This window comes from Melanerpes formicivorus, unplaced genomic scaffold (assembly GCF_026170545.1).
Source record: "Melanerpes formicivorus ecotype bairdi unplaced genomic scaffold, bMelFor1.0.p_v2 SCAF_905, whole genome shotgun sequence".
Taxonomy (NCBI): Eukaryota; Metazoa; Chordata; class Aves; order Piciformes; family Picidae; genus Melanerpes; species Melanerpes formicivorus.
The window spans coordinates 41,296-65,093 of NW_027143257.1; the positions used below are offsets into that span (position 1 = coordinate 41,296).

Consider the following 23,798-nt stretch of genomic DNA (forward strand, 5'->3'; position numbering starts at 1 on the left):
GCCTCCTGCCTGGAGGTGTTTGCAGCCAGGCTGGAGGTGGCTGTGAGCAACCTGCTGTGGTGTGAGGTGTCCCTGCCCATGGCAGGGGGGTTGGAACTGGCTGAGCCTTGAGCTCCCTTCCAGCCCTGACAGCTCTGTGCTTCTGCCACGAGGCAGAGGAGCATCAAGAGAGCAGCTGAGAGCACTCTGTGGGCTTCATCTTGCAAGATGCTGCTCCATTGCCTCATGCAGCTCTGCAGCAGCTCCCCAGAGGGTGGGAAGGAGCATTCTGGTTCCAATCACTCCTCTAGGAAGAGGCTGGGGATGTTTCAGCATCATTACCTGGGGTCATTAAGCAGTTTCCTAAGTGTTTGTTGTCTCTTTCCAATAAAGCCATCCTGGTCCCCAGTGTGGCATTCAGGAGCTGTTTGTCACTGGAGCTGCTGGCAGCCCCTGGCCTGGGCTTTTTTAGGAAGGCTTTGTGAGCAGATAAGAAGCTGGGCAGGAGTCCAGGGAGGTGTAACACAGCCCAGGTGGAATGGTGTCAGCAGCTGTCACCATGAGCAGGCTGCCTCCAGCTTCTGGGCTGCATAACTCCTCTGCCAGCAGCAGCTTTGGGCTCCTTCAGAAGCGCTCTGGGAGCTGAACTTAACCATCTCCAGGCCTGGTCTGGGCACACAGGGCTGTGCAAAGCTCAGAAGGGGTTCAGGGTCATTGCTGCCTCCAGCACCAGGTTAACAGGTAAAAGCTGTGGCAAACACAATGCTCTGAGTGCTTCTCCTGGCTGGGCTTTGGCTTTTGAGTGCTGCTTTCCCTCTGCACAGCTTGGGCTTTGGGGGGATGGATGTGGGGGGAGGGAGCTTGGTTGGTTTGTTCAGTGCTGCTGCCTCCTGGCCCTCCTTGCAGCTAGCAGAGTGACTCTTCCAGCTGGGATTCCTGAGGCTTTCTCCAAGTGGATTGAGTCTGAATTGGAGGCAGCTTGCTCAAAATCATACACTCCCAGAATGGCTCAGGTTGGAAAGGGACCTCAGGGAGCATCTGCTGCAACCTCCCCACCACGGGCAGGGACTCCTCTCAGCCAGACTCAGCTGCTCAAAGCCTCATCCAGCCTGGCCCTGCACACCCCCAGGGAGGAGGCAGCCACAGCCTCCCTGGGCAGCCTGGGCCAGAGTCTCAGCTCCCTCCTGCTGAAGAACTTCTTCCTCAGCTCCACTCTGACCCTGCTCTGCCTCAGCTTCAAACCATTCCCCCTGGGCCTGGCTCCAGACCCCCTCAGGAGAAGTCTCTCTGCAGCCTTCCTGCAGGATCCCTTCAGGTCCTGGCAGGCAGCTCTCAGGTGTCCCTGGAGCCTTCTCCTCTCCAGGCTGCACAGCCCCAGCTCCCTCAGCCTGTGCTCACAGCAGAGCTGCTCCAGAACTTGGAGCATCCTTCTGACCTCCTCTGGACTCTCTCCAACATCTCTGCTCTGCTGTGAGGACAGACTGAGGGAGTTGGGGTTGTGCAGTCTGGAGAGGAGAAGGCTCCCAGGAGACCTAACTGTGGCCTTCCAGGATCTGCAGGGGGCTCCAAGAAAGCTGGGGAGGGACTTCTGAGGGTGTCAGGGAGGGATAGGACTGGGGGGGATGGAGCAGAACTAGAGGTGGGCAGATTGAGATTGGCTGTGAGGAAGAAGTTGTTCCCCAGGAGGGTGGTGAGAGTCTGGCACAGGCTGCCCAGGGAGGTGGTGGCAGCCTCCTGCCTGGAGGTGTTTGCAGCCAGGCTGGAGGTGGCTGTGAGCAACCTGCTGTGGTGTGAGGTGTCCCTGCCCATGGCAGGGGGTTGGAGCTGGCTGAGCCTTGAGGTCCCTTCCAGCCCTGACAGTTCTGTGATTCCCCTCTCCCCCTCCACAGTTCCTTTCTGCCTGCAAAGCCTCAGAGCTTGGCTCTTCAGCATTGATCTGGTGCAGCTTGCTTTTACAGAGACAAAAGAGAGGTTCTGTGAGTTTCCTGAGCCAGCCCAGACCTGCAGGCTGCCTCCTGGGGCTTCCTCTCTTGGGTCTGGCCTGAATACTTGACGTGACAAGGCTTGATTTCATGGCTTGGCTCCTCTTAGTCAGCTCAGAGACACAGCAGAACTGTTCTCACTGCTGTCCTGCCAGGAGTTCATCCTGGTCCAGTTCCCTGTGGCAGGCTGGAGAGCAGGAGAACAATGACTGCTTGGAAAGCTGTGGCTGAGCCAGATGATTCCAGTGCCACTGGAGATAACCCTCCCCCCAGTCCCTCACTTTCCTGGGCAGCAGCTGACATCTCTCTGCTGATTTGATTGGCATGGTTCAGCCAGAGCTTGGGCTCCAAACAACCTCTGCCCCCTGCCTTGTTGCCCCCTGTCCCAGCAGCTAGCCCCAGGTGGCTGTGGGGCAGGCAGGGGCCTGCAGGGCAAGCTGCAGCTTTGCTTTTGAGGGTTTTTCCCCCCCCCCCATCTTGATGCATGGAGAAGGTGTCTGGCAGAGCAGGTCTGTAGCCTGCCCCTGCTTGCCAGGCCATTATGGTTTGCTCTCATCCAAGGGATGTGACCTGGATCTCTCCTGGCCATCACCAAGGAGCTGGCACATTGCTGCTGCCCAGGTGGGTCACTGCAGCGCTCTGTGCTGGGTTAGGAACTGGCTGGAGGCTGAGCCCAGAGTGGTGGTGAATGGTGCCACAGCCAGCTGGCAGCCAGGCACCAGTGCTGTGCCCCAGGGAGCAGTGCTGGGCCCTGTGCTCTTTAACATCTTCATTGATGATCTGGGTGAGGGGATTGAGTCAGTCAGCAGCAAGTCTGCAGATGACACCAAGCTGGGAGCAGATGTTGGTCAGTTAGAGGGCAGAAGGGCTCTGCAGAGGGACCTGGACAGGCTGGGCAGATGGGCAGAGCCCAACAGGATGGCATTCAACAAGTCCCAGTGCCAGGGGCTGCACTTTGGCCACAGCAACCCCATGAGGAGCTACAGGCTGGGGGCAGAGTGGCTGAGAGCTGCCAGGCAGAGAGGGACCTGGGGGTGCTGATTGACAGCTGCCTGAACATGAGCCAGCAGTGTGCCCAGGGGGCCAAGAAGGCCAAGGGCATCCTGGCCTGCAGCAGGAACAGTGTGGCCAGCAGGAGCAGGGAGCTCATCCTGCCCTGTGCTCAGCTCTGGTTAGGCCACATCTTGAGTCCTGTGTCCAGTTCTGGGCTCCTCAGTTCAGGAAAGATGTTGAGCTGCTGGAAGGTGTCCAGAGAAGGGCAAGAAAGCTGGGGAGGGGTCTGGAGCACAGCCCTGGGAGGAGAGGCTGAGGGAGCTGGGGTTGCTTAGCCTGGAGAAGAGGAGGCTCAGGGGAGACCTTCTTGCTCTCTGCAACTCCCTGCAGGGAGGTTGTAGCCAGGTGGGGGTTGGTCTCTTCTCCCAGGCAGGCGAGCAGCACCAGAACAAGAGGACACAGTCTCAAGCTGTGCCAGGGGAGGTTTAGGCTGGAGGGGAGGAGAAAGTTCTTCACTGAGAGAGTCATTCATCATTGGAATGTGCTGCCCAGGGAGGTGTGTCCCCCCTTGATTTTGCAAGAGGCTTCTGGTGTGCCTGGGCAGAGCTCTGCAGATCCCTTGGAGATCTCAGAGCTCCATCTCTGAGGCACACTCAGCTGCCTGGAGGGAGGCAGGGAGTCTGATCAGGCTCTCCCCAAGACCTCAGTGGGGAGAGGTTGGCTTTGGTTTTGCTTTTGATTGCACAAACTTCAGACCTGTGTTGGGGCTCTGGACCTGGTGCTGGACCTGTTGGACCTGCTGGGCTCTGGGTGGTTGGGCAGAAGCTCTGGGCTGTCCAGAGGGATGTGAGCAGAGGATTTCAGACCCCAGTCTCTGGTCAGACGCTTAGAGAATCACAGAACTGCCAGGGTTGGAAGGGACTTCAAGGCTCAGTCAAGTTCCAAGCCCCCTGCCATGGGCAGGGACACCTCATGCTGCAGCAGGTTGCTCACAGCCTGCTCTGAGGAGACCTATTTGTGGCCTCCCAGGATCTGCAGGGGGCTGCAAGAAAGCTGGGGGGGGACTTTTGAGGGTGTCAGGGAGTGATAGGGCTGGGGGGGATGGAGCAAAACTAGAAGTGGGGAGATTGAGATTGGATGTTAGGAAGTTGTTGCCCATGAGGGTGGTGAGAGCCTGGCACAGGCTGCCCAGGGAGGTGGTGGCAGCCTCCTGCCTGGAGGTGTTTGCAGCCAGGCTGGAGGTGGCTGTGAGCAACCTGCTGCCCTCTCCCCTCCAGGCTGCCCCCTCTCCCCTCTCCCACCCTTGGTGGTTCTGTGATGCTGTGCCTCTCCTAGGGCTCAGCCTGGCTTGTGGGGGGATGTGAGGAGGAGCAGCTGGGGAGGGGAGGTCAATGCACATCCATGTGTTTAGGCTCATTGATCAGGCTCCCAAAGTGGAACTTTCCCATCCCCTGAGCACTCTGTGATAGGAACATCTTGGAGATGGAGAGGAGGGGGAGGGGAGAGGAGGGGGAGGGGAGCGGGGGGGGGAGGGGGAAACAATAGCAGCAAATTGCTTGAGAAATAATTGCATTCTCCCCTTCTCAACAGACAAATCTGCTGTCCCACAAGCCCACACTTAATCTGTCCATCTCCAGCAACTGAGGAGCTGCAGCTTGAATCCCAGTGGGGGTGGGAAGGGAGATGGTCTGTGCTGTTTCCCTGGCTGTGCCTCTCCAGAGAGGAGGGGAGTGAGAGAAACAGGGGGGACAAAGCCAGGGGAGATGTGCTGCTGCTGCTGCAGCTGGAGGGTGATGTGAGCTCCCCTTGGGGGGTTGGACTCATGTGGCTGCTCCTGAAACTCTCCTGCTGGCACCTTGGAGTGGGGGGTGAGGGAGATCAGGCAGAGCCACTGGGAGAGGTCAAAGAGGGGTGGTGAGCTGGGCAGCTGTGGATACAGAGTGGTGTTGGCTGCAGCCCTGGGGTCCTGCGGGGTGCTTGGAACCTCTCTGAGTGGGGATCCTGCTGGGTGCTTGGAGCCTCTGAGTGGGGATCCTGGCTGGGTGCTTGGAGCCTCTCTGAGTGGGGATCCTGGCTGGGTGCTTGGAGCCTCTCTGAGTGGGGATCCTGGCTGGGTGCTTGGAGCCTCTCTGAGTGAGGATCCTGCTGGGTGCTTGGAGCCTCTCTGAGTGGGGATCCTGGCTGGGTGCTTGGAGCCTCTCTGAGTGGGGATCCTGCTGGATGCTTGGAGCCTCTCAGATTGGGGATCCTGGCTGGGTGCTTGGAGCCTCTCTGAGTGGGGATCCTGCTGGGTGCTTGGAGCCTCTCTGAGTGAGGATCCTGCTGGGTGCTTGGAGCCTCTGTGAGTGGGGATCCTGCTGGGTGCTTGGAGCCTCTCTGAGTGGGGATCCTGCTGGGTGCTTGGAGCCTCTCTGAGTGGGGATCCTGCTGGGTGCTTGGAGCCTCTCTGAGTGGGGATCCTGCTGGGTGCTTGGAGCCTCTGTGAGTGGGGATCCTGGCTGGGTGCTTGGAGCCTCTCTGAGTGGGGATCCTGGCTGGGTGCTTGGAGCCTCTCTGAGTGGGGATCCTGCTGGATGCTTGGAGCCTCTCTGAGTGGAGATCCTGCTGGGTGCTTGGAGCCTCTCTGAGTGGGGATCCTGCTGGGTGCTTGGAGCCTCTCTGAGTGGGGATCCTGCTGGGTGCTTGGAGCCTCTCTGAGTGGGGATCCTGCTGGGTGCTTGGAGCCTCTGTGAGTGGGGATCCTGCTGGGTGCTTGGAGCCTCTCTGAGTGGGGATCCTGCTGGGTGCTTGGAGCCTCTCTGAGTGGGGATCCTGCTGGGTGCTTGGAGCCTCTCTGAGTGGGGATCCTGGCTGGGTGCTTGGAGCCTCTCTGAGTGGGGATCCTGGCTGGGTGCTTGGAGCCTCTCTGAGTGGGGATCCTGCTGGATGCTTGGAGCCTCTCTGAGTGGAGATCCTGCTGGGTGCTTGGAGCCTCTCTGAGTGGGGATCCTGCTGGGTGCTTGGAGCCTCTCTGAGTGGGGATCCTGCTGGGTGCTTGGAGCCTCTCTGAGTGGGGATCCTGCTGGGTGCTTGGAGCCTCTGTGAGTGGGGATCCTGCTGGGTGCTTGGAGCCTCTCTGAGTGGGGATCCTGCTGGGTGCTTGGAGCCTCTCTGAGTGGGGATCCTGCTGGGTGCTTGGAGCCTCTCTGAGTGGGGATCCTGCTGGGTGCTTGGAGCCTCTGTGAGTGGGGATCCTGGCTGGGTGCTTGGAGCCTCTCTGAGTGGGGATCCTGGCTGGGTGCTTGGAGCCTCTCTGAGTGGGGATCCTGCTGGATGCTTGGAGCCTCTCTGAGTGGAGATCCTGCTGGGTGCTTGGAGCCTCTCTGAGTGGGGATCCTGCTGGGTGCTTGGAGCCTCTCTGAGTGGGGATCCTGCTGGGTGCTTGGAGCCTCTCTGAGTGGGGATCCTGCTGGGTGCTTGGAGCCTCTCTGAGTGGGATTCTTGCTGGCTATTTGGATGCTCTTGGACTTTTCTCTCTGCTCTTTGCTCTGGATCATTCAGAGGGAGTTTTGATGCTCTTTGTGTTGTCAGAGTAGTGCAGGGCAGCTCAGCATGACCCAGAGTTGTCTCCTCCAGCTTCCCCAGGAGGTTTGCACCATGACATCCCTGTTTCCCCCCTGCCAGTGATGTGCTTCCTCCATGAGGGCCCTCCCTTCCCCCTTCCCAAAGGCTCCCACAAGCCTTTTCTCCTGGTGCTTTCAAGCCCTGCTGGCTGTGAGAGAGGAGGAAACGTGACATCCCGGTCAGGAAGCAGCAGGGCAAGTTCCTGTCTTCAGTGGGCAGGGGGTTATCTCCTCCAGGGAGGCTGCAGCATGCAAGGAATGCTGCAGGAGCCATTTGCAGCCCATGGCTTTGGCCCTGGCCCAGCACGTGGCTGCCTGCCCGGTGCTGTGTGCGCAGCCCCGCAGCACTCGCCCCGGCCACCAGCCCTCCTGCCTGCCCCACACAGTCCTTCCCAAGCAGCTGTGAGCTGCTGCAGGCTCCTGACACAATCATCTGCACCATTAGGAGGAAGTGCTTTTTGCTGTGGAGGTGGTGAGGCACTGGGACAGGTCGCCCAGGGAGGTTGTGGATTCCTCCTCCTCCCTGGAGGTGTTGGAGGCCAGGTTGGAGGAGACCTGGAGCAACCTGGGCTGCTGGGAGGGGTCTCTGCCTGTGGCAGGGAACTAGATGAGCTTTAAGGTCTCCTTCCAGCTCAAGATTCTGTGATGTCTTTCCTTCTCCTGCATTTTAGCACAGAATCATGGAATTGTTTAGGTTGGAAGAGACCTCCAGAGGTCATCAAGTCCAACCTCATCAAGCCAACACCACCAGAGCACAGCCCTGGGAGGAGAGGCTGAGGGAGCTGGGGTTGCTTAGCCTGGAGAAGAAAAGGCTCAGGGGAGACCTATTGCTCTCTACAACTCCCTGAAGAGAGGTTGTAGCCAGGTGGGGGTTGGTCTCTTCTCCCAGGCAAGCAGCACCAGAACAAGAGGACACAGTCTCAAGCTGTGCCAGGGGAAGTTTAGGCTGGTGGTGAGGAGAAAGTTCCTCACTGAGTGAGTCGTTAGTCATTGGAATGTGCTGCCCAGGGAGGTGGTGGAGTCCCCATCCCTGGAGGTGTTCAAGAGGGGTTTGGATGTGGCCCTTGGTGCCATGGTTTAGCAGTCAGGAGGTGCTGGGTGACAGCTTGGACTCAATGATCTCTGAGGCCTCTTCCAACCTTATTGATTCTATGGCCATTAAACCAAGTCCCAAAGTGCCATGTCCCAACAATTCTCAAACACCTCCAGGGATGGGGACTGCACCACCTCCCTGGGCAGCCTGTCCCATGCCCAGAAGTGCAGGCTGGTAGGTTCTGAGGTCGCTTTGGGTGTGGAGGGAGGCGACGGCAGGAGCGGGCTGCGCAGCGCTGGGGCTCTGGCACCGAGGGAGCTCGCAGGGCTTTGCTCCACAGTGTTGCTCTCACTGGAAGCATATCGATGACAGCATTGATTCTGGGGCCTGGCAGGTGGTGAATAAGCAGCCCCATGAAGAACATTGATTTCTCTCTGTTTCTTCCTCCTGGGGAGTGTTTGCTTGTCAAAGGTGGGATGGACTGGGGAGTGAGACGGCCTCGGCGCGGCTCAATTGCAGCCAATTTGAATGTGTGGCTGTTGAGCAGCACTGTTGAGCCAACAGCTCCTGGGCTTCCATCAACAGCGAGCCAACCTCCCAGCTGCCTGCAAGGAGAAGGCCAAGGAGCTCTCTTGCAGACTGGCCAGAGAGAACCAGCTCAGGAGAAAAGGGGGGAGGGGGGGTCAGCCACACGTGGCTTGTGCTCGCCCTGCCTCCCCGCGTGTGAAGAGCGGAAGCTGCCAGGGTGGTCACTGGGGGACTTCAGCATCTCTGCTGTGGAGGCTGAGAGCCCTGGGTGGTCTTTAGTCTGGAGAAGAGAAGGCTGAGAGGGGACCTGATCAAGGTCTAGAAGTATCTGAGGGATGGGTGTCATAGGATCACAGATGTCAGGGTTTGGAAGGGACCTCTGGACACCATCGAGGCCAACCCCCTGCCAGAGCAGGGCCATGGAATCCAGCACAGGGCACACAGGAGCACATCCAGGCAGGGCTGGAAAGGCTCCAGGGAAGGAGGCTCTAAAACCTCTCTGGGCAGCCTGCTCCAGGGCTCTGTGACCCTCACAGTGCAGAAGTTCCTCCTCATGCTGAGGTGAAATCTCCTGGGCTGCAGTTTCTATCCACTGCCCCTTGTCCTATCCCAGGGTGCCACTGAGCAGAGCCTGTCCCTGTCCCCTTCCTCTTGACCCCCTCAGGTATTGATAAACATTGATCAGATCCCTTCTCAGCCTTCTCTTCTCCAGACTGAACAGCCCCAGGGCTCTCAGCCTCTGCTCACAGGGCAGTGCCCCAGGGCTCTCAGCCTCTGCTCACAGGGCAGTGCCCCAGTCCCCTCAGCATCCTGGTAGCTCTCTGTTGGACTCTTCTCCAGCAGATCCCTGTCCCTCCTGAACTGGGCAGCCCACAGCTGGATGCAATATTGCAGGTGAGGTCTCACCCCAGGGCAGAGCAGAGGGAGAGGAGAACCTCCCTGGCTCTGCTGGACACTCTCAGGATGGAGGTGCCAGGCTCTTGTCAGTGGTGCCCAGGGACAGGACAAAGGGCACAGACTGGAACCCAGCAGCTTCTGTCTGAAGGTGAAGGAAAACTTCTTTGGTGTGAGGGGTGCTGGAGCAGGCTGCCCAGAGAGGTTGTGGAGTCTCCTTGTCTGGAGAGCTCCCAAACCTGCCTGGATGTGACTGTGGGTAAAGCACTTCCCAAAAGCCCTCTCAGTCTAGACAGATATTTACTGCAGGGCTGGGGAGACAGAGGAATGCCCTAGAAAAACAGCAGGCCTTTCAGCTTGTGCCCCTGGCGCTTGCTTGGCTAATGAGGAGGTTCTGATGTGTGCTGGGGATGCCCTGTGCTGGGGATGCCCTGTGCTGGGGCAGCCCTGCAGCTTCATGGGCAGGCTGGGGGGGGGGCTAGGATGGGGGGGGGGAGAAGGGTTAAAAGTTGGCCTCGTTTCTTTGTGTGGGCCAATCAGGCTGTGGTTAATGAGGTGCTCTGGCTAATCGATCCCCACAAACCTCCCCTCTGAGCCCTGGGGTGTGGTGATGGCAGCAGACTGCACCAGGCTCAGCTCCATGCAGCTAGGGCTGCCCCAAAGGCTCTGCTGTGGTTCTTGGGATTAGAATGGAGCTGGTTTCTCTCTTCTGCTTTCAGCTCTGACTCTGCCAGCAGTGTTTTACCGGGGTGGTGGTTTGGTGACCACCTCGGGGGGGGAGCAGAGGGGATGCTGAAGGCAGTGGAATATCTCCCTGCTGGGGCCAGGCTGAGGGAGCTGGGGCTTGGTGCAGAGGAGCCTGAGGGGTGACCTCACTGCTGGGGATCAAGAATGAGCCAGGCTCTGCTCAGGGATGGCCCAAGGACAGCAGTGGGGGCAAGCTGCAGCAGAGGAGGTGCCCCAGGAACAGAAGGGAAACCTTTGTCCCTGTGAGGGTGGCAGAGCCTTGGAGCAGGCTGCCCAGGGGGGTTGTGGAGTGTCTTTCTCTGGAGACATTCAAGACCCACCTGGGTGCCTGCCCCGGAGGGGGGCTGCTGCCCTGCCCTGGGTGCTGCTGCTGCCCTGCCCTGGAGGGGTGCTGCTGCCCTGCCCTGGAGGGCTGCTGCTGCCTGCCCTGGCAGGGGGCTCGGGCTGGCTGATCTCCCGCAGTCCCTCCCAACCCCTTACATCCTGTGGCTGTCTTGCTCACTCCTCCCCCTCCTCTTTCTTTGTGTCTCCTGCAGTTTCTCTGCCTGAAGAACATCAGGACCTTCCTCAAAGTGTGTCATGACAAATTTGGGTTAAGGAACAGCGACCTGTTTGACCCCTTCGACCTCTTTGATGTCCGGGATTTTGGCAAGGTAAGAGTCAGCTGCTGAGCTCTTGGAGGTGATGATGGCCCCGGGGGGGCTCTCTGGACTTGTGCTGCAGGCTTTGGGTGGAAAGATGAAGGTTTCTGGCTGTCTCAGCAACTTCTGCACCCTCAACCCATGCACTGGGCCTTTGGTAGACTCTGCATCTGGAGGTTGATTCTGCTGTGTGCTTAGTGGAGGGAGCTGAAGCCTTCAACCTTTCCTGCCTTAGATTCCAAAGTCTCTGGGATCAGTGTCTAAAGCAGCTGATTAGATGGTGTGAGGTGGTAGGTTGGACTGGATGATCTCAAAGGTCTTTTCCACCCTGGTCTGTTCTCTTCTGTTCCAAAGTGCATGATGAAGAGTCCCTCCCCACCTTCCTTCTCAGCTCCTTTAAGCACTGAAAGGCCTCCAGAAGGTCTCCCTGGAGCCTTCCCTTCTCCAGGCTGAACAACCCCAACTCCCTCAGCCTGACCCCACAGCAGAGGGCTTCCATCCTCCCAGCATTGCTGTGGCCTCTCCTGGCCCTGCTCCAGCAGGTCCCTGTCTGTGCTGAGGACTCCAGAGCTGGCTCCAGCACTGCTGGGGAGGTTCTCAGCTGGGCAGAGTCACCTCCCTAGACCTGCTGCCCAGGATGTTTCCAGCCAGGGTGGAATGAATAGAATAGAATAGAATAGACCAGGTTGGAAGAGACCTTTGAGATCAAGTCCAACCTCTCACCCAACACCATCTAATCAACTAAACCATGGCTCCAAGCACCCTATCAAGTCTCCTCCTGAACACCTCCAGTGATGGTGACTCCACCACCTCCTCAGGCAGCCCATTCCAATGGGCAATCACTCTCTCTGTGTAGAACTTCTTCCTAACCTCCAGCCTAACCCTCCCCTGGCACAGCTTGAGACTGTGAATGAGTCCCTTGAGCTTCCCAAAAGGGTGTTGTGGAGGCTTTGTCCTCCCAGCCATTGCTAGGTGCTTGGCTTTAGTGCTTTGCTGTGCTTGCTGGGTGGCACCAAGGGCTGAGTGAGAGCCAGCTGCCTTCCCGGGGGGGGAAACCCCCAAAGTGGCTTTGACAAGCAGCTGAGAGAGTTGGGGGTGTTCAGCCTGGAGAAGAGGAGGCTCAGGGGAGACCTCCTTGCTCTCTCCAACTCCCTGCAGGGAGGTTGGAGCCAGGTGGGGGTTGGTCTCTCCTCCCTGGCAAGCAGCACCAGAACAAGAGGACACAGTCTCAAGCTGTGCCAGGGGAGGTTTAGGCTGGATGTCAGGAATAAGTTCTTCATAGAAAGAGAGATTGGCCACTGGGATGTGCTGCCCAGGGAGGTGGTGGAGTCCCCATCCCTGGAGGTGTTTAGGGAAGAGACTGGATGGGGTGCTTGGTGCCATGGCTGAGTTGATCAGATGGTGCTGGGTGAGAGGTTGGACTGGATGATCTCAAAGGTCTTTTCCAACCTGGTCTGGTCTATTCTGTCCTATTCTGTCCTATTCTGTCCTATTCTGTCCTATTCTATCCTGCTGCTCCCCTGCTGCTGGCTTTTGCTGGGAGCAGCACCAGGCCTTTTGCTGGCCGCTGGGCTCAGGGAAGCCCTCAGGCAGCACATTTGCTGTCGTGCTGGGGTGCAAAAGGTGCTCAAAGGCTTCTCTGAGCGCTCCATTGTTTTACTGCTTTGCAACTACCGGGCTGGAGCTGCTGGAAGGCATCTTCTGATTACCCAAAGAGTGCATTTTCCCTGCTGATGGTGGTGGTGGTGGTGAGGGGAAGGGGGGGTTGGGAAATGCATTATTTGATATTTATTGCCTAATTTATTTCTGGAGCCATTATCTGGAAGGTGCAATTGCAGAGGCTTTGTTTTATGTCTTGGAGGTTGTTGCTTTGGGCTTTTTTGGAAGCCTTTTATTCCTTTCTTTAGGTGATTTATGGCATGCAGGGGGTGGGGGGAGGGCCCTTTTGTCGTGCTGGGAATGGGAATGCACAGAAGGAACCTTTTGGGCTGGGGGGAGGAAAGAACCGTCGCTAATTAAAACGCTGCTTTATTGTCACATTGTGTCTCTTGCTTTGTGCTGCTGCAAATTGGCTGTTTAACAGAGCCTGGTGTTAAAGACACCACTGCTGGGGGATGGCAGCCTGGCTTCTCCTTCTTGCTCTGCTTAGGCTCTTCCCTGCTCCTGGCCACTGCTGAGGATGGGGGACACACAGCCTGGCTTCTCCTTGCTCTGCTTAGGCTCTTCCCTCCTCCTGGCACTGCTGAGGGTGGGGGACACACAGCCTGGCTTCTCCTTCTTGCTCTGCTTAGGCTCTTCCCTCCTCCTGGTCACTGCTGAGAATGGGGGACACACAGCCTGGCTTCTCCTTCTTGCTCTGCTTAGGCTCTTCCCTGCTCCTGGCCACTGCTGAGGGTGGGGGGGACACAGCCTGGCTTCTCCTTCTTGCTCTGCTTAGGCTCTTCCCTGCTCCTGGCCACTGTAGAGGATGGGGGAGACACAGCCTGGCTTCTCCTTCGTGCTCTGCTTAGGCTCTTCCCTCCTCCTGGCCGCTGTTGAGGTTGAGAGGGGGTGGACACAGGTTGTGTTGTGGCTTTGGGAGGCAATTTGCCATCCCTTCCTCATCTCATTTTGGGCTTTCCAAAGCCCAAGACCTCCTAAAGACCCCCTAAACCAATTTAGGCTTCCAAGGAATCCATAATTGCCTGGATCTTGCTTGTTTTGATGTGAAAACTCCTCCTCCAGCAGCTCTCAGCTGTGGCAGGGCTCAGGTCCTGGTTGTTCTTTTCTTATCAGTGTCTGGTGTCAAAAACCACTGCTGGGAGATGGCATCTTGAACACAGCCTGGCTTCTCCATCTTGCTCTGGTTAGGCTCTTCCCTCCTCCTGGCCACTGTAGAGGTTGAGGGTGGGGACACACACAGGTTGTGTTGTGACTTTGGGAGGCAATGTGCCATCCCTTCCTCATCTCATGATTTTGGGCTTTCCAAAGGCCTCCTAAAACAATTGAAGCTCCCAAGGAATCCATAATTGCCTGGATCTTGCTTGTTTTGAAGTGAAACCTCCTCCTCCAGCAGCTCTCAGCTGTGGCAGGGCTCAGGTCCCGGCTGGGCTTTTCTTACCGGCGTGCGGTGGGGAGGGGAGAGGCATCAGCTGTTTGGGTCTGCACCGCCCTAAATCCCTCTGGAAGCCTGTCAAAACATTCCCATTGTCTTTGCCACCTTCCATTCCCACATTTTGTCCTCAGATCTGTGTTCAGCAGTGGCAAAGCAAATAAACAGGGCTGGGGGGGGGTGGGGGTGGGGGAGGGAAATCTGTTGACCGAAGCTGTTTTCCGTCGTGAGTCACAGCCAGAGCGAGAACGGAGCCTCCAAGCCACCTTCCCACTGGCCAAACACAGACTTCACACACACAAAAAATGTCTTCCTGGAGCTCCTCATTCCTTGGATCCATAGTGTTCTAAGGTACCAGGCACTTAGCCCACGGAGGAGGCTGCTCTGAGCAGGGCAGGGGAGCGAGCCGCCCGTTTCATGCCGCAGCCGGTTGGGCGCAGCGGGGCTGGGTTGGGTTTCTGGATGCCACTGAAGCAGTGCTTTGTCTCCTCCAAGCCAGGAGAGCAGTAAGGCAGTGATTACTGGGAGCATTTGGGGTTTTCTGCAGTGTAATTAGGGAGGAGGAAGGCCAGGGGCTGGGGTTTGTGTAGTGCCAACCATCCCCACCCCGTGAAGGGCTCAGGGCGTGGAGTCCGCAGGGTCCTGCAGGGCTGCTTCGTGTCAGGGAGGAGAGGGATTGGAGTCAGAGCCCTCAGCCTGGCCTTCACCAGCTGCTGCTCTCAGAGAGCTTTCCACAGGATCAGGGAATTGTTTCAGTGGGAAAAGATCTCTAAGCTAGAGCCCAAGCCATCAACCCAGCACCAGTATGGCCACTGAAACATATCCCCAAGGGCCATGGCCACAGGTTTCCTGGACACCTCCAGGGCTGGGGACTCCACCAGCTGCCTGAGCAGGCTGTGCCTATCCCTGACCACTCCTGCAGCAAAGGAATTTTTCCTCATCTCCAGCTTAACCCTCCCCTGGCACAATTTGAGGCCATTTCCTCTCCTTCTATCACCTGAGACTAGGGAGAAGAGACCAACCCCCAGCTCACTCCAGCCTCCTTTCAGGGAGCTGCAGAGAGCAAGGAGGTCTCCCCTCAGCCTCCTCCTCTCCAGACTAACACCCCCAGCCCCCCCAACTGCTCCTCTCCAGACCCTTCACTGCTTTGCTGCCCTGCTCCAGCCCCTCAGTGTGATTCTTGTAGATCCCTTTGACTCCTGAGCCAGGGCTTCAGCAAGCAGCAGCTGCCTCAGGTTTGCTGGAGCCTGCTGCAAAGGGCTGAGTGTGGCTGGGGGCTGCTGCAGCCCGGGAAGGTGGGGGGGTTTATCCTGGGGTATTAAGCTTGGGAAGTGACTTCCTTGCTTGTCCCCAGGATAACAGCTGGTGAAATGGGATCTTGAACCATGAGGGGGGCAGGGGGGGAGTGCAAAGCTCCGTCCCAGCCTCGGTGGGAGGTTGGGCGACTGGCAGGTGTGGGACTCTGCCAAGCAGCTGCGTCACGGTTCCAGGAATCCAGGCTGCAGAGCTTCCCAAGTTACCCAAGGGAGGCAAAGGCCAGTTCCAGTTGCTCACAGCCAGGGTTTGCCCTCCCTCCTCCTCCCCTCCTCCTTCCCTGCCTCCCCCTGTGTCCAGCTGTTCAAGCAGCCCCACAGTGACAAGGGACATGTGGTGTGGCAGAGCTTCCCCTGAGGTGCTGAGCTGTGCTTCCAGCTGTGCCCCTGAAGGACACCTCTGAGGGGAAGGACCTTGGAGTGTTCTGCAAGTTGGCTCTGATTGATTATTATTGGGTTTAATTATTATTGGGGGGTTTGTGTGTTGGGGTTTTTTTTAACCTTATCCCTTTTAATGTGGCTCAAATCTCTCCATGGTCTCCAGGGGCATCTGCAGCAGGGCTGCTCCCTGGCTCTGTCTGCACTGCAGGATGCAGAGTAGAATAAACCAGGTTAGAAGAAGCAGCACAGTGGAGCAGTGCTCTGAGGAGGAAACCCTTTGCTGGTTATGGAATAGATTGGGTTGGAAGGGTCCTTCAAGATCATCCAGTTCCAACTCCCCTGCCATGGGCAGGGACACCTGCCACCAGCCCAGCTTGCTCTCATCTCTAATGAGGGTCTGACCTGACAGAGGTGAGCAGAGGTTGTTCATGGGGCAGCAATGTGGCCAAGAGGGCCAAGGGGTCACTCAGAGAAGTGGCCAGCAGGGGCAGAGAGGTCCTGTGGTGCACTGAGAGGAGTGTGGGCAGCAGGGGCAGAGAGGTCCTGGGGTGCAGTCAGAGGAGTGTGGGCAGCAGGGGCTGAGAGGTCCTGGGGTGCACTGAGAGGAGTGTGGGCAGCAGGGGCAGAGAGGTCCTGGGGTGCACTGAGAGGAGTGTGGGCAGCAGGGGCTGAGAGGTCCTGGGGCGCACTGAGAGGAGTGTGGGCAGCAGGGGCAGAGAGGTCCTGGGGTGCACTGAGAGGAGTGTGGGCAGCAGGGGCAGAGAGGTCCTGGGGCGCACTGAGAGGAGTGTGGGCAGCAGGGGCAGAGAGGTCCTGGGGTGCACTGAGAGGAGTGTGGGCAGCAGGGGCAGAGAGGTCCTGGGGTGCAGTCAGAGGAGTGTGGGCAGCAGGGGCTGAGAGGTCCTGGGGTGCACTGAGAGGAGTGTGGGCAGCAGGGGCAGAGAGGTCCTGGGGCGCACTGAGAGGAGTGTGGGCAGCAGGGGCAGAGAGGTCCTGGGGTGCACTGAGAGGAGTGTGGGCAGCAGGGGCAGAGAGGTCCTGGGGTGCACTGAGAGGAGTGTGGGCAGCAGGGGCTGAGAGGTCCTGGGGTGCACTGAGAGGAGTGTGGGCAGCAGGGGCAGAGAGGTCCTGGGGTGCACTGAGAGGAGTGTGGGCAGCAGGGGCAGAGAGGTCCTGGGGTGCACTGAGAGGAGTGTGGGCAGCAGGGGCAGAGAGGTCCTGGGGTGCAGTCAGAGGAGTGTGGGCAGCAGGGGCAGAGAGGTCCTGGGGTGCACTGAGAGGAGTGTGGGCAGCAGGGGCAGAGAGGTCCTGGGGTGCAGTCAGAGGAGTGTGGGCAGCAGGGGCAGAGAGGTCGTGGGGTGCAGTCAGAGGAGTGTGGGCAGCAGGGGCTGAGAGGTTCTCCTGTCCCTCTGCTCTGCCCTGGTGAGACCACATCTGGAGTATGGTGTCCAGCTCTGGGCTCCCCAGTTCAAGAGGGACAGGGAACTGCTGGGGAGAGGCCAAGGGAGGCTGGGAGGGTGCTGAAGGGACTGGAACAGCTGTATGAGGAGGAAAGGCTGAGAGCCCTGGAGCTGCTGAGCCTGGAGAAGAGAAGGCTGAGAGGGAATCTGCTCCCTGTCTATATAAACATCTGAGGGGTGGGGGTCAGGAAGGGGCCAGGCTCTCTTCAGTGGAGTCCTGTCACAGGACAAGGGGCTGTGGGCACTAACTGGAGCCCAGGAGGTTCCACCTAAGCAGGAGGAGAAACTTCTTTGGTGTGAGGGTGCTGGAGGCCTGGGGCAGGCTGCCCAGAGAGGTTGTGGAGCCTCCTGCTCTGGAGACATTGAAACCCCACCTGGATGTGTTCATGCCTGAGGCTAGGGTGAGCACAACCCCAATTGAAAGCAAGCATCCTGGCCTCAGCTCCAAGGAGATGCTCTCAGGCTGGGGGCTCTCACTTTTCTTCTTTCCCCACCAGACAGATTTGGGGTAGGTCAAGCTTGCCCAAATCGATTGGAGGGAGGTTCTCCTCCCCCTCTGCTTTGCCCCCAGTCAGGTCACAGCTGGAGGGCTGGGACCAGTTCTGTGTTGCCCAGTTCAAAAGGGACAGGGAACTGCTGGAGAGAGTCCAGGGGAGGATATGGAGATGCTGAGGGGCTTGGAGCAGCTCTGTGAGGAGCAAAGGCTGAGAGGCTGAAGAAGAGCAGCCCCAGAGGGGAGCTGAGCAATGCTCAGCAAGAGCTAAAGGCTGGGGGGCAAGAGGCTGGGGCCAGGCTCTGCTCAGTGGTGCCCAGGGCCAGGACAAGGGGCAAGAGACCCAAACTGGAAGCCAGGAGGTTCTGTGTGTCCCTTCCAACCTCTAGCACCCTGTGATCCTAAGGGGTGCTTTGCAAGGCTGCTGGACCCAGTCTGTGCTGGTGGAGCCCAGCTCCTGAGTGAGAAGAGGACAGCAAGGAAGAGCTGGAGCTGGTGGGGGCTGTGCTGCTTGGGGGCTGTGCTGCTGGCAGGCTGGGGGGCTGTGCTGCTGGCAGGCTGGGGGGCTGTGCTGCTGGCAGGCTGGGGGGCTGTGCTGCTGGCAGGCTGGGGGGCTGTGCTGCTGGCAGGCTGGGGGGCTGTGCTGCTGGCAGGCTGGGGGGCTGTGCTGCTGGCAGGCTGGGGGGCTGTGCTGCTGGCAGCCTGGGGGCTGTGCTGCTGGCAGCCTGGGGGCTGTGCTGCTTGCAGCCTGGGGGCTGTGCTGCTTGCAGCCTGGGGGGGCTGTGCTGCTGGCAGCCTGGGGGGGCTGTGCTGCTGGCAGGCTGGGGGCTGTGCTGCTGGCAGGCTGGGGGGCTGTGCTGCTGGCAGGCTGGGGGCTGTGCTGCTGGCAGGCTGGGGGGCTGTGCTGCTGGCAGGCTGGGGGGCTGTGCTGCTGGCAGGCTGGGGGGCTGTGCTGCTGGCAGGCTGGGGGGCTGTGCTGCTGGCAGCCTGGGGGGCTGTGCTGCTGGCAGCCTGGGGGGCTGTGCTGCTGGCAGCCTGGGGGGCTGTGCTGCTGGCGGGCTGTGCTGCTGGCAGCCTGGGGGGCTGTGCTGCTTGGGGGCTGTGCTGCTGGCAGCCTGGGGGGCTGTGCTGCTGGCAGCCTGGGGGGCTGTGCTGCTGGCAGCCTGGGGGGCTGTGCTGCTGGCAGGCCGGGGGGGCTGTGCTGCTGGCAGCCTGGGGGGCTGTGCTGCTGGCAGGGTGCTTCATGCCCAGTTAAGAGCAGGGCTGGCACCAAGTGGAGCTGCTCCTGGACTTGCTGATCTATTGGCACCAGGTCTAATGAGCTCAAACCTGCATAAATCTGGATTAAAGCCTTTATCACTCTATTAGTCAGAGCAAGGCTCATTAAAAGGAGTTCCTCATTTTCAGTAACTCCCTGCAATGGCTTTTATGATTATTAGGTTGTTGGGTGGTGGGTTTTTTTTTCCCCCTCCCCTTCAAAGATATATAGCTCAAATATTCCTGCAGCTAGGGAGGGTGGCATTTATCAGCCTCCCCCTCCTCTCTGCTCTCCTGCCTTGGCTTTCATGGCCCTGCCTCTCTATTTTCTGGACCTTCCTGTACTGCTCAAAGGAAGCAAAAAAGCAAAAGGTGCTTCTCTTCTCTTTTTTTCCCCCCCTCTCTTTTCCTTCCCCACCCCTGACCCATGGGCACCCAGGGCTGCTGCTGCCCTAAAAATAAAGGAGGGAAGTGGCTCACAGCTGAGAGATGAGGAGAGAGCTCCAGGCTGAAGGTGCAGGTTGTGGTGGGGGTTTTTATTCTTCATTCAGTTGGTTCTGCTCCAGACTTTGAGGAGAAGTCAGAGAAGGAACCAGGGTGGAACCTCCAGCTGCTTGGTCTTCTGCATGTGCCCAGAAGGGAGCAGGGTGCCACAGGAACACCTTGGGTGCCACAGGAACACCCTGCTGGGTGCCACAGCAGCACCCTCCCAGATGCCACAGGAACATCTTGGATACCCCAGCAGCACTCTCCTGGGTGCCACAGCAGCACCCTGCTGGGTGCCCCAGCAACACTTTCCTGGGTGCCCCAGCAGCACCCTGCTGGGTGCCCCAGCAGCAGCCTCCACAGCCAGCATCCTCCCAGCACCTCCAGCTCTGATTGAATTCATAGAACCATAGAATCAACCAGGTTGGAAAAGACCTCAGAGGTCATCAAGTCCAAGCTGTCACCCAGCACCTCCTGACAGCTAAACCATGGCTCCAAGTGCCACATCCAATCCCCTCCTGAGCACCTCCAGGGATGGGGACTCCACCACCCCCCTCAGCAGCACATCCTAATGGCTAACAACTCTCTCTGGGAAGAACTTTCTCCTCACCTCCAGCCTAACCCTCCCCTGGCACAGCTTGAGACTGTGTCCTCTTGTTCTGGTGCTGCTTGCCTGGGAGAAGAGACCAACCCCCACCTGGCTACAACCTCCCCTCAGGGAGCTGGAGAGAGCAAGAAGGTCTCCCCTGAGCCTCCTCTTCTCCAGGCTAAGCAACCCCAGCTCCCTCAGCCTCCCCTCAAAGGTCTGTGCTCCAGACCCCTCCCCAGCCTCTTTGCCCTTCTCTGGCAGGGCAAGGCAGCAAGCCAGCAGCTGAAGCAGGGCTCTGGGGGAGGTGGCTCTGCAGCCATCCTCCCTCTCAGTTAATTGAATCCATCAAGGTTTGCTGCCATGTGTGACCTGGGGGGGTGGCTGCTGGGGGACTTGTACCTGGCTTGGTTGCAGGTCTGAGGTGCTGGGGAGGAGATGATGGGTGCTGGGGAGGAGATGATGGGTGCTGGGGAGGAGATGATGGGTGCTGGGGAGGGTGACCCTGGGCACAGCATGCTGCAGTAGGAGCTGCCTTGGCAGTGGGGGAGGGCAGGGGGTGTGCTGCTCCTATCAGAGCTGCAGGGAGGGAAGCATTGGTGTCTTCACAATCACTTGGAGGGGGCAGAGGTGTCCTGCTTCTCCTGCTGCTGGGGTGAGGTGAGCTGCTCTTAGAAAGCCCTGCTGGGCTCCAGGCTGTCCTCACTGGCTGCTGTAGCTGACAGTGAACTTCCCTGAAGCCCAGGGCAGAGGCTTTGCAGGTTCCTGCAGCCAGTCAGGCATGCAGGAGACTGCTGGGGGCAAGACTGTGGCTGCTGCCCTGAAAGAGCTGTGGCACTGTGGAGCTGCCTCTCTGCATGGCATGGCCACTGTGGAGAGGGCCATGCTGGGCTGGGCTGTCCTGGGAGCTCCAGCAGACCAGGAACAGCACCACAGCCTCACATGGAGCACAGGCAGCGAGCTGCTGGTGAAGGCTTCCACTGCACCCTCAGCAAACCCCTCTGAGAACCACCCAGCCCAGGAGGGCTGCCTGGGAGCTGCACCACCAGGCTGTGGCCTCAGTGTCACCTCCTGCCCCAGCAACCCAAAGGAAAGGGCCTCCCAGGGGTGCTGCAGGAGGGGAGGCTCTGCTTGCAGCCAGCTCTTTCTGCCTGGGCTCAGGGCTGGGCAGATGTTGCACAGCCAGAAGCAGACTCCCCCCTTCAGCCAAGGTCTCTGCTTATCTAGGCTGGGTTCCCTGCCAAGAAATGCTTTGTGGCCTCAGGCCTGCTGCTGTGATGCCAAGCTGCCATGGCTCAACTCCTTGGCAAGCTCCTTGCAAAGGGACTCTGTGGAAAGGAGGGTGAGCAGGTGAGGAGGGTGAGCAGGTGAGGAGGGTGAGCAGGTGAGGAGGGTGAGCAGGTGAGGAGGGCACCACTGAGCACCCTGCTGGGAGCTACCATCCTGTGCAGAGCTGCTCTGGCTTGTGGAGGCTTGCAGGAGAGGTGCTGCAGAGCAGGTGAGAGTTGGCAGTGAGGGTGAGGAGGCTCTGGCACAGGCTGCACAGGGAGGTTGTGGCTGCCTCCTCCCTGGAGGTGCTCAAGGCCAGGCTGGATGAGACCTTGAGCATCCTGAGCTGGTGGGAGGTGTCCCTGCCCGTGGCTGGGGGGCTGGAACTGGCTGAGCTTGAAGGTCCCTTCCACCCCAACCCATTCCATGGTGCTCTGGAAGTGCCATGTGCCAGCAAGCAGCTCCTGGGCTGGAGCAGGAGCAGGAGCTGGGCTCTGGCCTTTGGTTCCTCTGCAGCAGCAGCTTTTAGCTGTGTCCCTTTCTAGCTGCTTCCCCTCTCTCCCTTCCTCTCTGCTCTGTTTATAGATGTGAAGCTTCTCAGGGAAACCAAAAGAGCCAGCAATGTTCCTTCTGGGAAGCTTTGCTGCCCTCCCCCCCTTTCCTTCTTGGCTTCTTTCCCCAGTGTTTTTCCAAGGGGTCAGGTTAAGGGGTGTTGTGTTTCAGATCAAACAAGCCCAGGCAGGATCTCTCCTAACTCCCAGAGCCTGGATGGGGGAGTTCTGCTGCCTGGCTCTTTCAGGAGTGATGGAAGTGGTTTAACATGCAAGGAATCCAAGCTATTGATCAGGACATGGATAAATGCAGAGCCTTAATGTGTAAGCCATTGATTTTCCTTTACCTGCTTGATTGGTCTGTGAGCTCCCTTTGCAGTCATGTAAGACAAGGCTGGAGAGGGGAAAAGGATTTCCAACCCCCCCCCCCCCCCCCCCACCTCCTCCCCTCTCCTTTAAAACATTTTCCACTTCATGCCTCCATAAAGGGAAAGGGGAAGAAGTAAGATTCCTTTGAGTGACCCAACAGGTTCTGGCTCTTGTTGCAGTTGAAGCCCTGGAGGTGGTTTGGGTTTCCCCCTTCCCCTTTATGATGTCCAAGGGTAGGAGCTTGAACACATCCCAGTGCCAGGATGTGCCACAGCAACCCCAGGCAGTGCTGCAGGCTGGGGGCAGAGTGGCTGAGAGCAGCCAGGCAGAGAGGGACCTGGGGGTAGTGGTTGAGAGCAGCTGAACATGAGCCTGCAGTGTGCCCAGGTGGGCAAGAAGGCCAAGGGCATCCTGGCCTGCAGCAGGAACAGTGTGGCCAGCAGGAGCAGGGAGCTCATCCTGCCCTGTGCTCAGCACTGCTCAGGCCACACCTTGAGTCCTGTGTCCAGTTCTGGGCTCCTCAGGTTAGGAAGGAGGTTGAGCTGCTGGAAGGTGTCCAGAGAAGGGCAAGAAAGCTGGGGAGGGGTCTGGAGCACAGCCCTGTGAGGAGAGGCTGAGGGAGCTGGGGTTGCTTAGCCTGCAGAAGAGGAGGCTCAGGGGAGACCTTCTTGCTCTCTGCAACTCTCTGCAGGGAGGTTGTAGCCAGGTGGGGGTTGGTCTCTTCTCCCAGGCAGGCAAGCAGCACCAGAACAAGAGGACACAGTCTCAAGCTGTGCCAGGGGAGGTTTAGGCTGGAGGTGAGGAAGAAATTCTTCCCAGCAAGAGGGAATCAATAGAATCAGTAAGGTTGGCAAAGCCCTCAGAAATCAGCAGGTCCAACCTGTTCCTCTTTCACAGCAGAGGAGCAGTGCACCCACCCCCCAGAAAAGCCCCAGGTTGGCCCCTCCAGGTGCCAGCAGAGTGTGGCTTGGGTGAGGCTTGCTGCTTGCAGCCCCACCTCTCACCCACCCTGGGTCACCTCTGAGCCTCCTGGGGTTGGGGGAAGCCTTCAGGCTGCTGGGGGGTGCTGCCCATCTGCAGGGAGAGCTTTAGAAACCTCTCACCCAGGGGTGGTGATGGTGAGGAGGAGGAGGCTTCCTCCTGTCCCTCCCACACTTTTGTGGGATGAAGTTTAAAGAGGGGGAGGGGAGGAGGGAAGCCAATAGTCAGCATCTGAGAGAGTTTTGTTCCCCTGGCTGTCAGAATGGGCTGCTTGTTTGCTCCTGGAGGCCTTCCAGAGAGGGCATTTTAGTTCTTTCTGTGTTTTCCCTCCAGAAATGAAAGATTCCTTCAAAGGCTCCCTGGGTACCCTTGGGGCTCCCCCACCTGCCCAGCGTGGGCACTGGCCAGGCAGACGTGTGAGGGGTCCAGAGGGGAGGGAAAGGGGGGGAGAGAAGGGTCCTGGAGCTGCAGGGAGGGAGGTTTGTCTGTCTGTCTGTCTGAGCAGAGGGGCTGTGCAGGGTGCAGCAGGTCAGGAGCCAGGCAGTGCTGCAGGGATGGCAGAGCTGGGCTGCAGCTGCAGGGCTGGGGGGGAGCAGTTTGTCCCTGAGGTGTTTTCAACAAGCTTCTCCCTAAACACCTCAGGTGAGGCTGGGATGGCTGAGACATCCCAGGAGCACAGCATGGGACCTCTGGAGAGCAGCCAGCCCAGCCCCCCTGCTCCAGCAGGGCACCCACAGCACCCTGCCCAGCAGCACAGTGCCCAGGGGGGGTTGGGAGAAGGAGACTCCACAACCTCTCTGGGCAGCCTGCTCCAGGCCTCCAGCAGCCTCACACCAAAGAAGTTTCTCATCCTGTTGACATGGAACCTCCTGGGGTCCACTTTGTGCCCCTTGTCCTGTCCCTGGGCACCACTGAGCAGAGTCTGGCCCCAGCCTCTTGCCCCCCAACCTTTAGCTCTTGCTGAGCATTGCTCAGCTCCCCTCTGGGGCTGCTCTTCTCCAGGCTCTCAGCTTTTCTTCCTCCCAGTGCTGCTCCAGGCCCCTTCAGCATCTCTGGACCCTCTGCTGGAGCCTCTGCTTGACCCTCTGCTCACTTCCCCTCTGGGGCTGTTCTTCTCCAGGCTCTCAGCCCCAGGGCTCTCAGCTTTTCCCTCTCCCAGAGC

The 23,798-nt window shown here is 58.9% G+C and overlaps 2 protein-coding genes across 4 annotated transcripts in view; both read left to right on the forward strand.

Moving 5' to 3' along the window:
* Positions 1-10,663, forward strand: part of LOC137460927 (guanine nucleotide exchange factor VAV2-like) — a 37,232-nt gene extending 26,569 nt beyond the window's left edge. The window contains exons 2-3 of the mRNA XM_068170947.1: positions 10,295-10,411; positions 10,598-10,663. Of these exons, the coding sequence (XP_068027048.1) occupies positions 10,295-10,411; positions 10,598-10,663 (183 nt within the window). The remainder of the gene's footprint in view (positions 1-10,294; positions 10,412-10,597) is intronic.
* A 4,287-nt stretch (positions 10,664-14,950) lies between these two features.
* On the forward strand, positions 14,951-17,648 carry LOC137460928 (PE-PGRS family protein PE_PGRS47-like). 3 transcript variants are annotated; one of them, XM_068170951.1, is made up of 2 exons: positions 14,951-16,399; positions 16,445-17,648. In XM_068170951.1, the coding sequence occupies exons 1-2, from the start codon at positions 15,624-15,626 to the stop codon at positions 16,608-16,610; spliced, it is 942 nt and encodes a 313-aa protein (XP_068027052.1). In that variant the 5' UTR covers positions 14,951-15,623; the 3' UTR covers positions 16,611-17,648. The 3 variants fall into 3 exon arrangements, with proteins under 3 accessions (XP_068027052.1, XP_068027050.1, XP_068027049.1); XM_068170949.1 differs by having other exon boundaries at positions 14,951-16,039; positions 16,085-17,648; XM_068170948.1 differs by having other exon boundaries at positions 14,951-15,724; positions 15,770-17,648.
* The last annotated feature ends 6,150 nt before the right edge of the window (positions 17,649-23,798 follow it).

What these genes read in the sequence shown, in the direction of transcription:
- LOC137460928 (XM_068170951.1), top strand. Translation starts at nt 15,624, where the DNA reads ATGTGGCCAAGAGGGCCAAGGGGTCACTCAGAGAAGTGGCCAGCAGGG. An exon ending in TGGGCAGCAGGGGCAGAGAG is followed by an intron (nt 16,400 to 16,444) that starts GTCCTGGGGTGC and finishes AGGGGCAGAGAG; the next exon opens with GTCCTGGGGTGCACTGAGAG.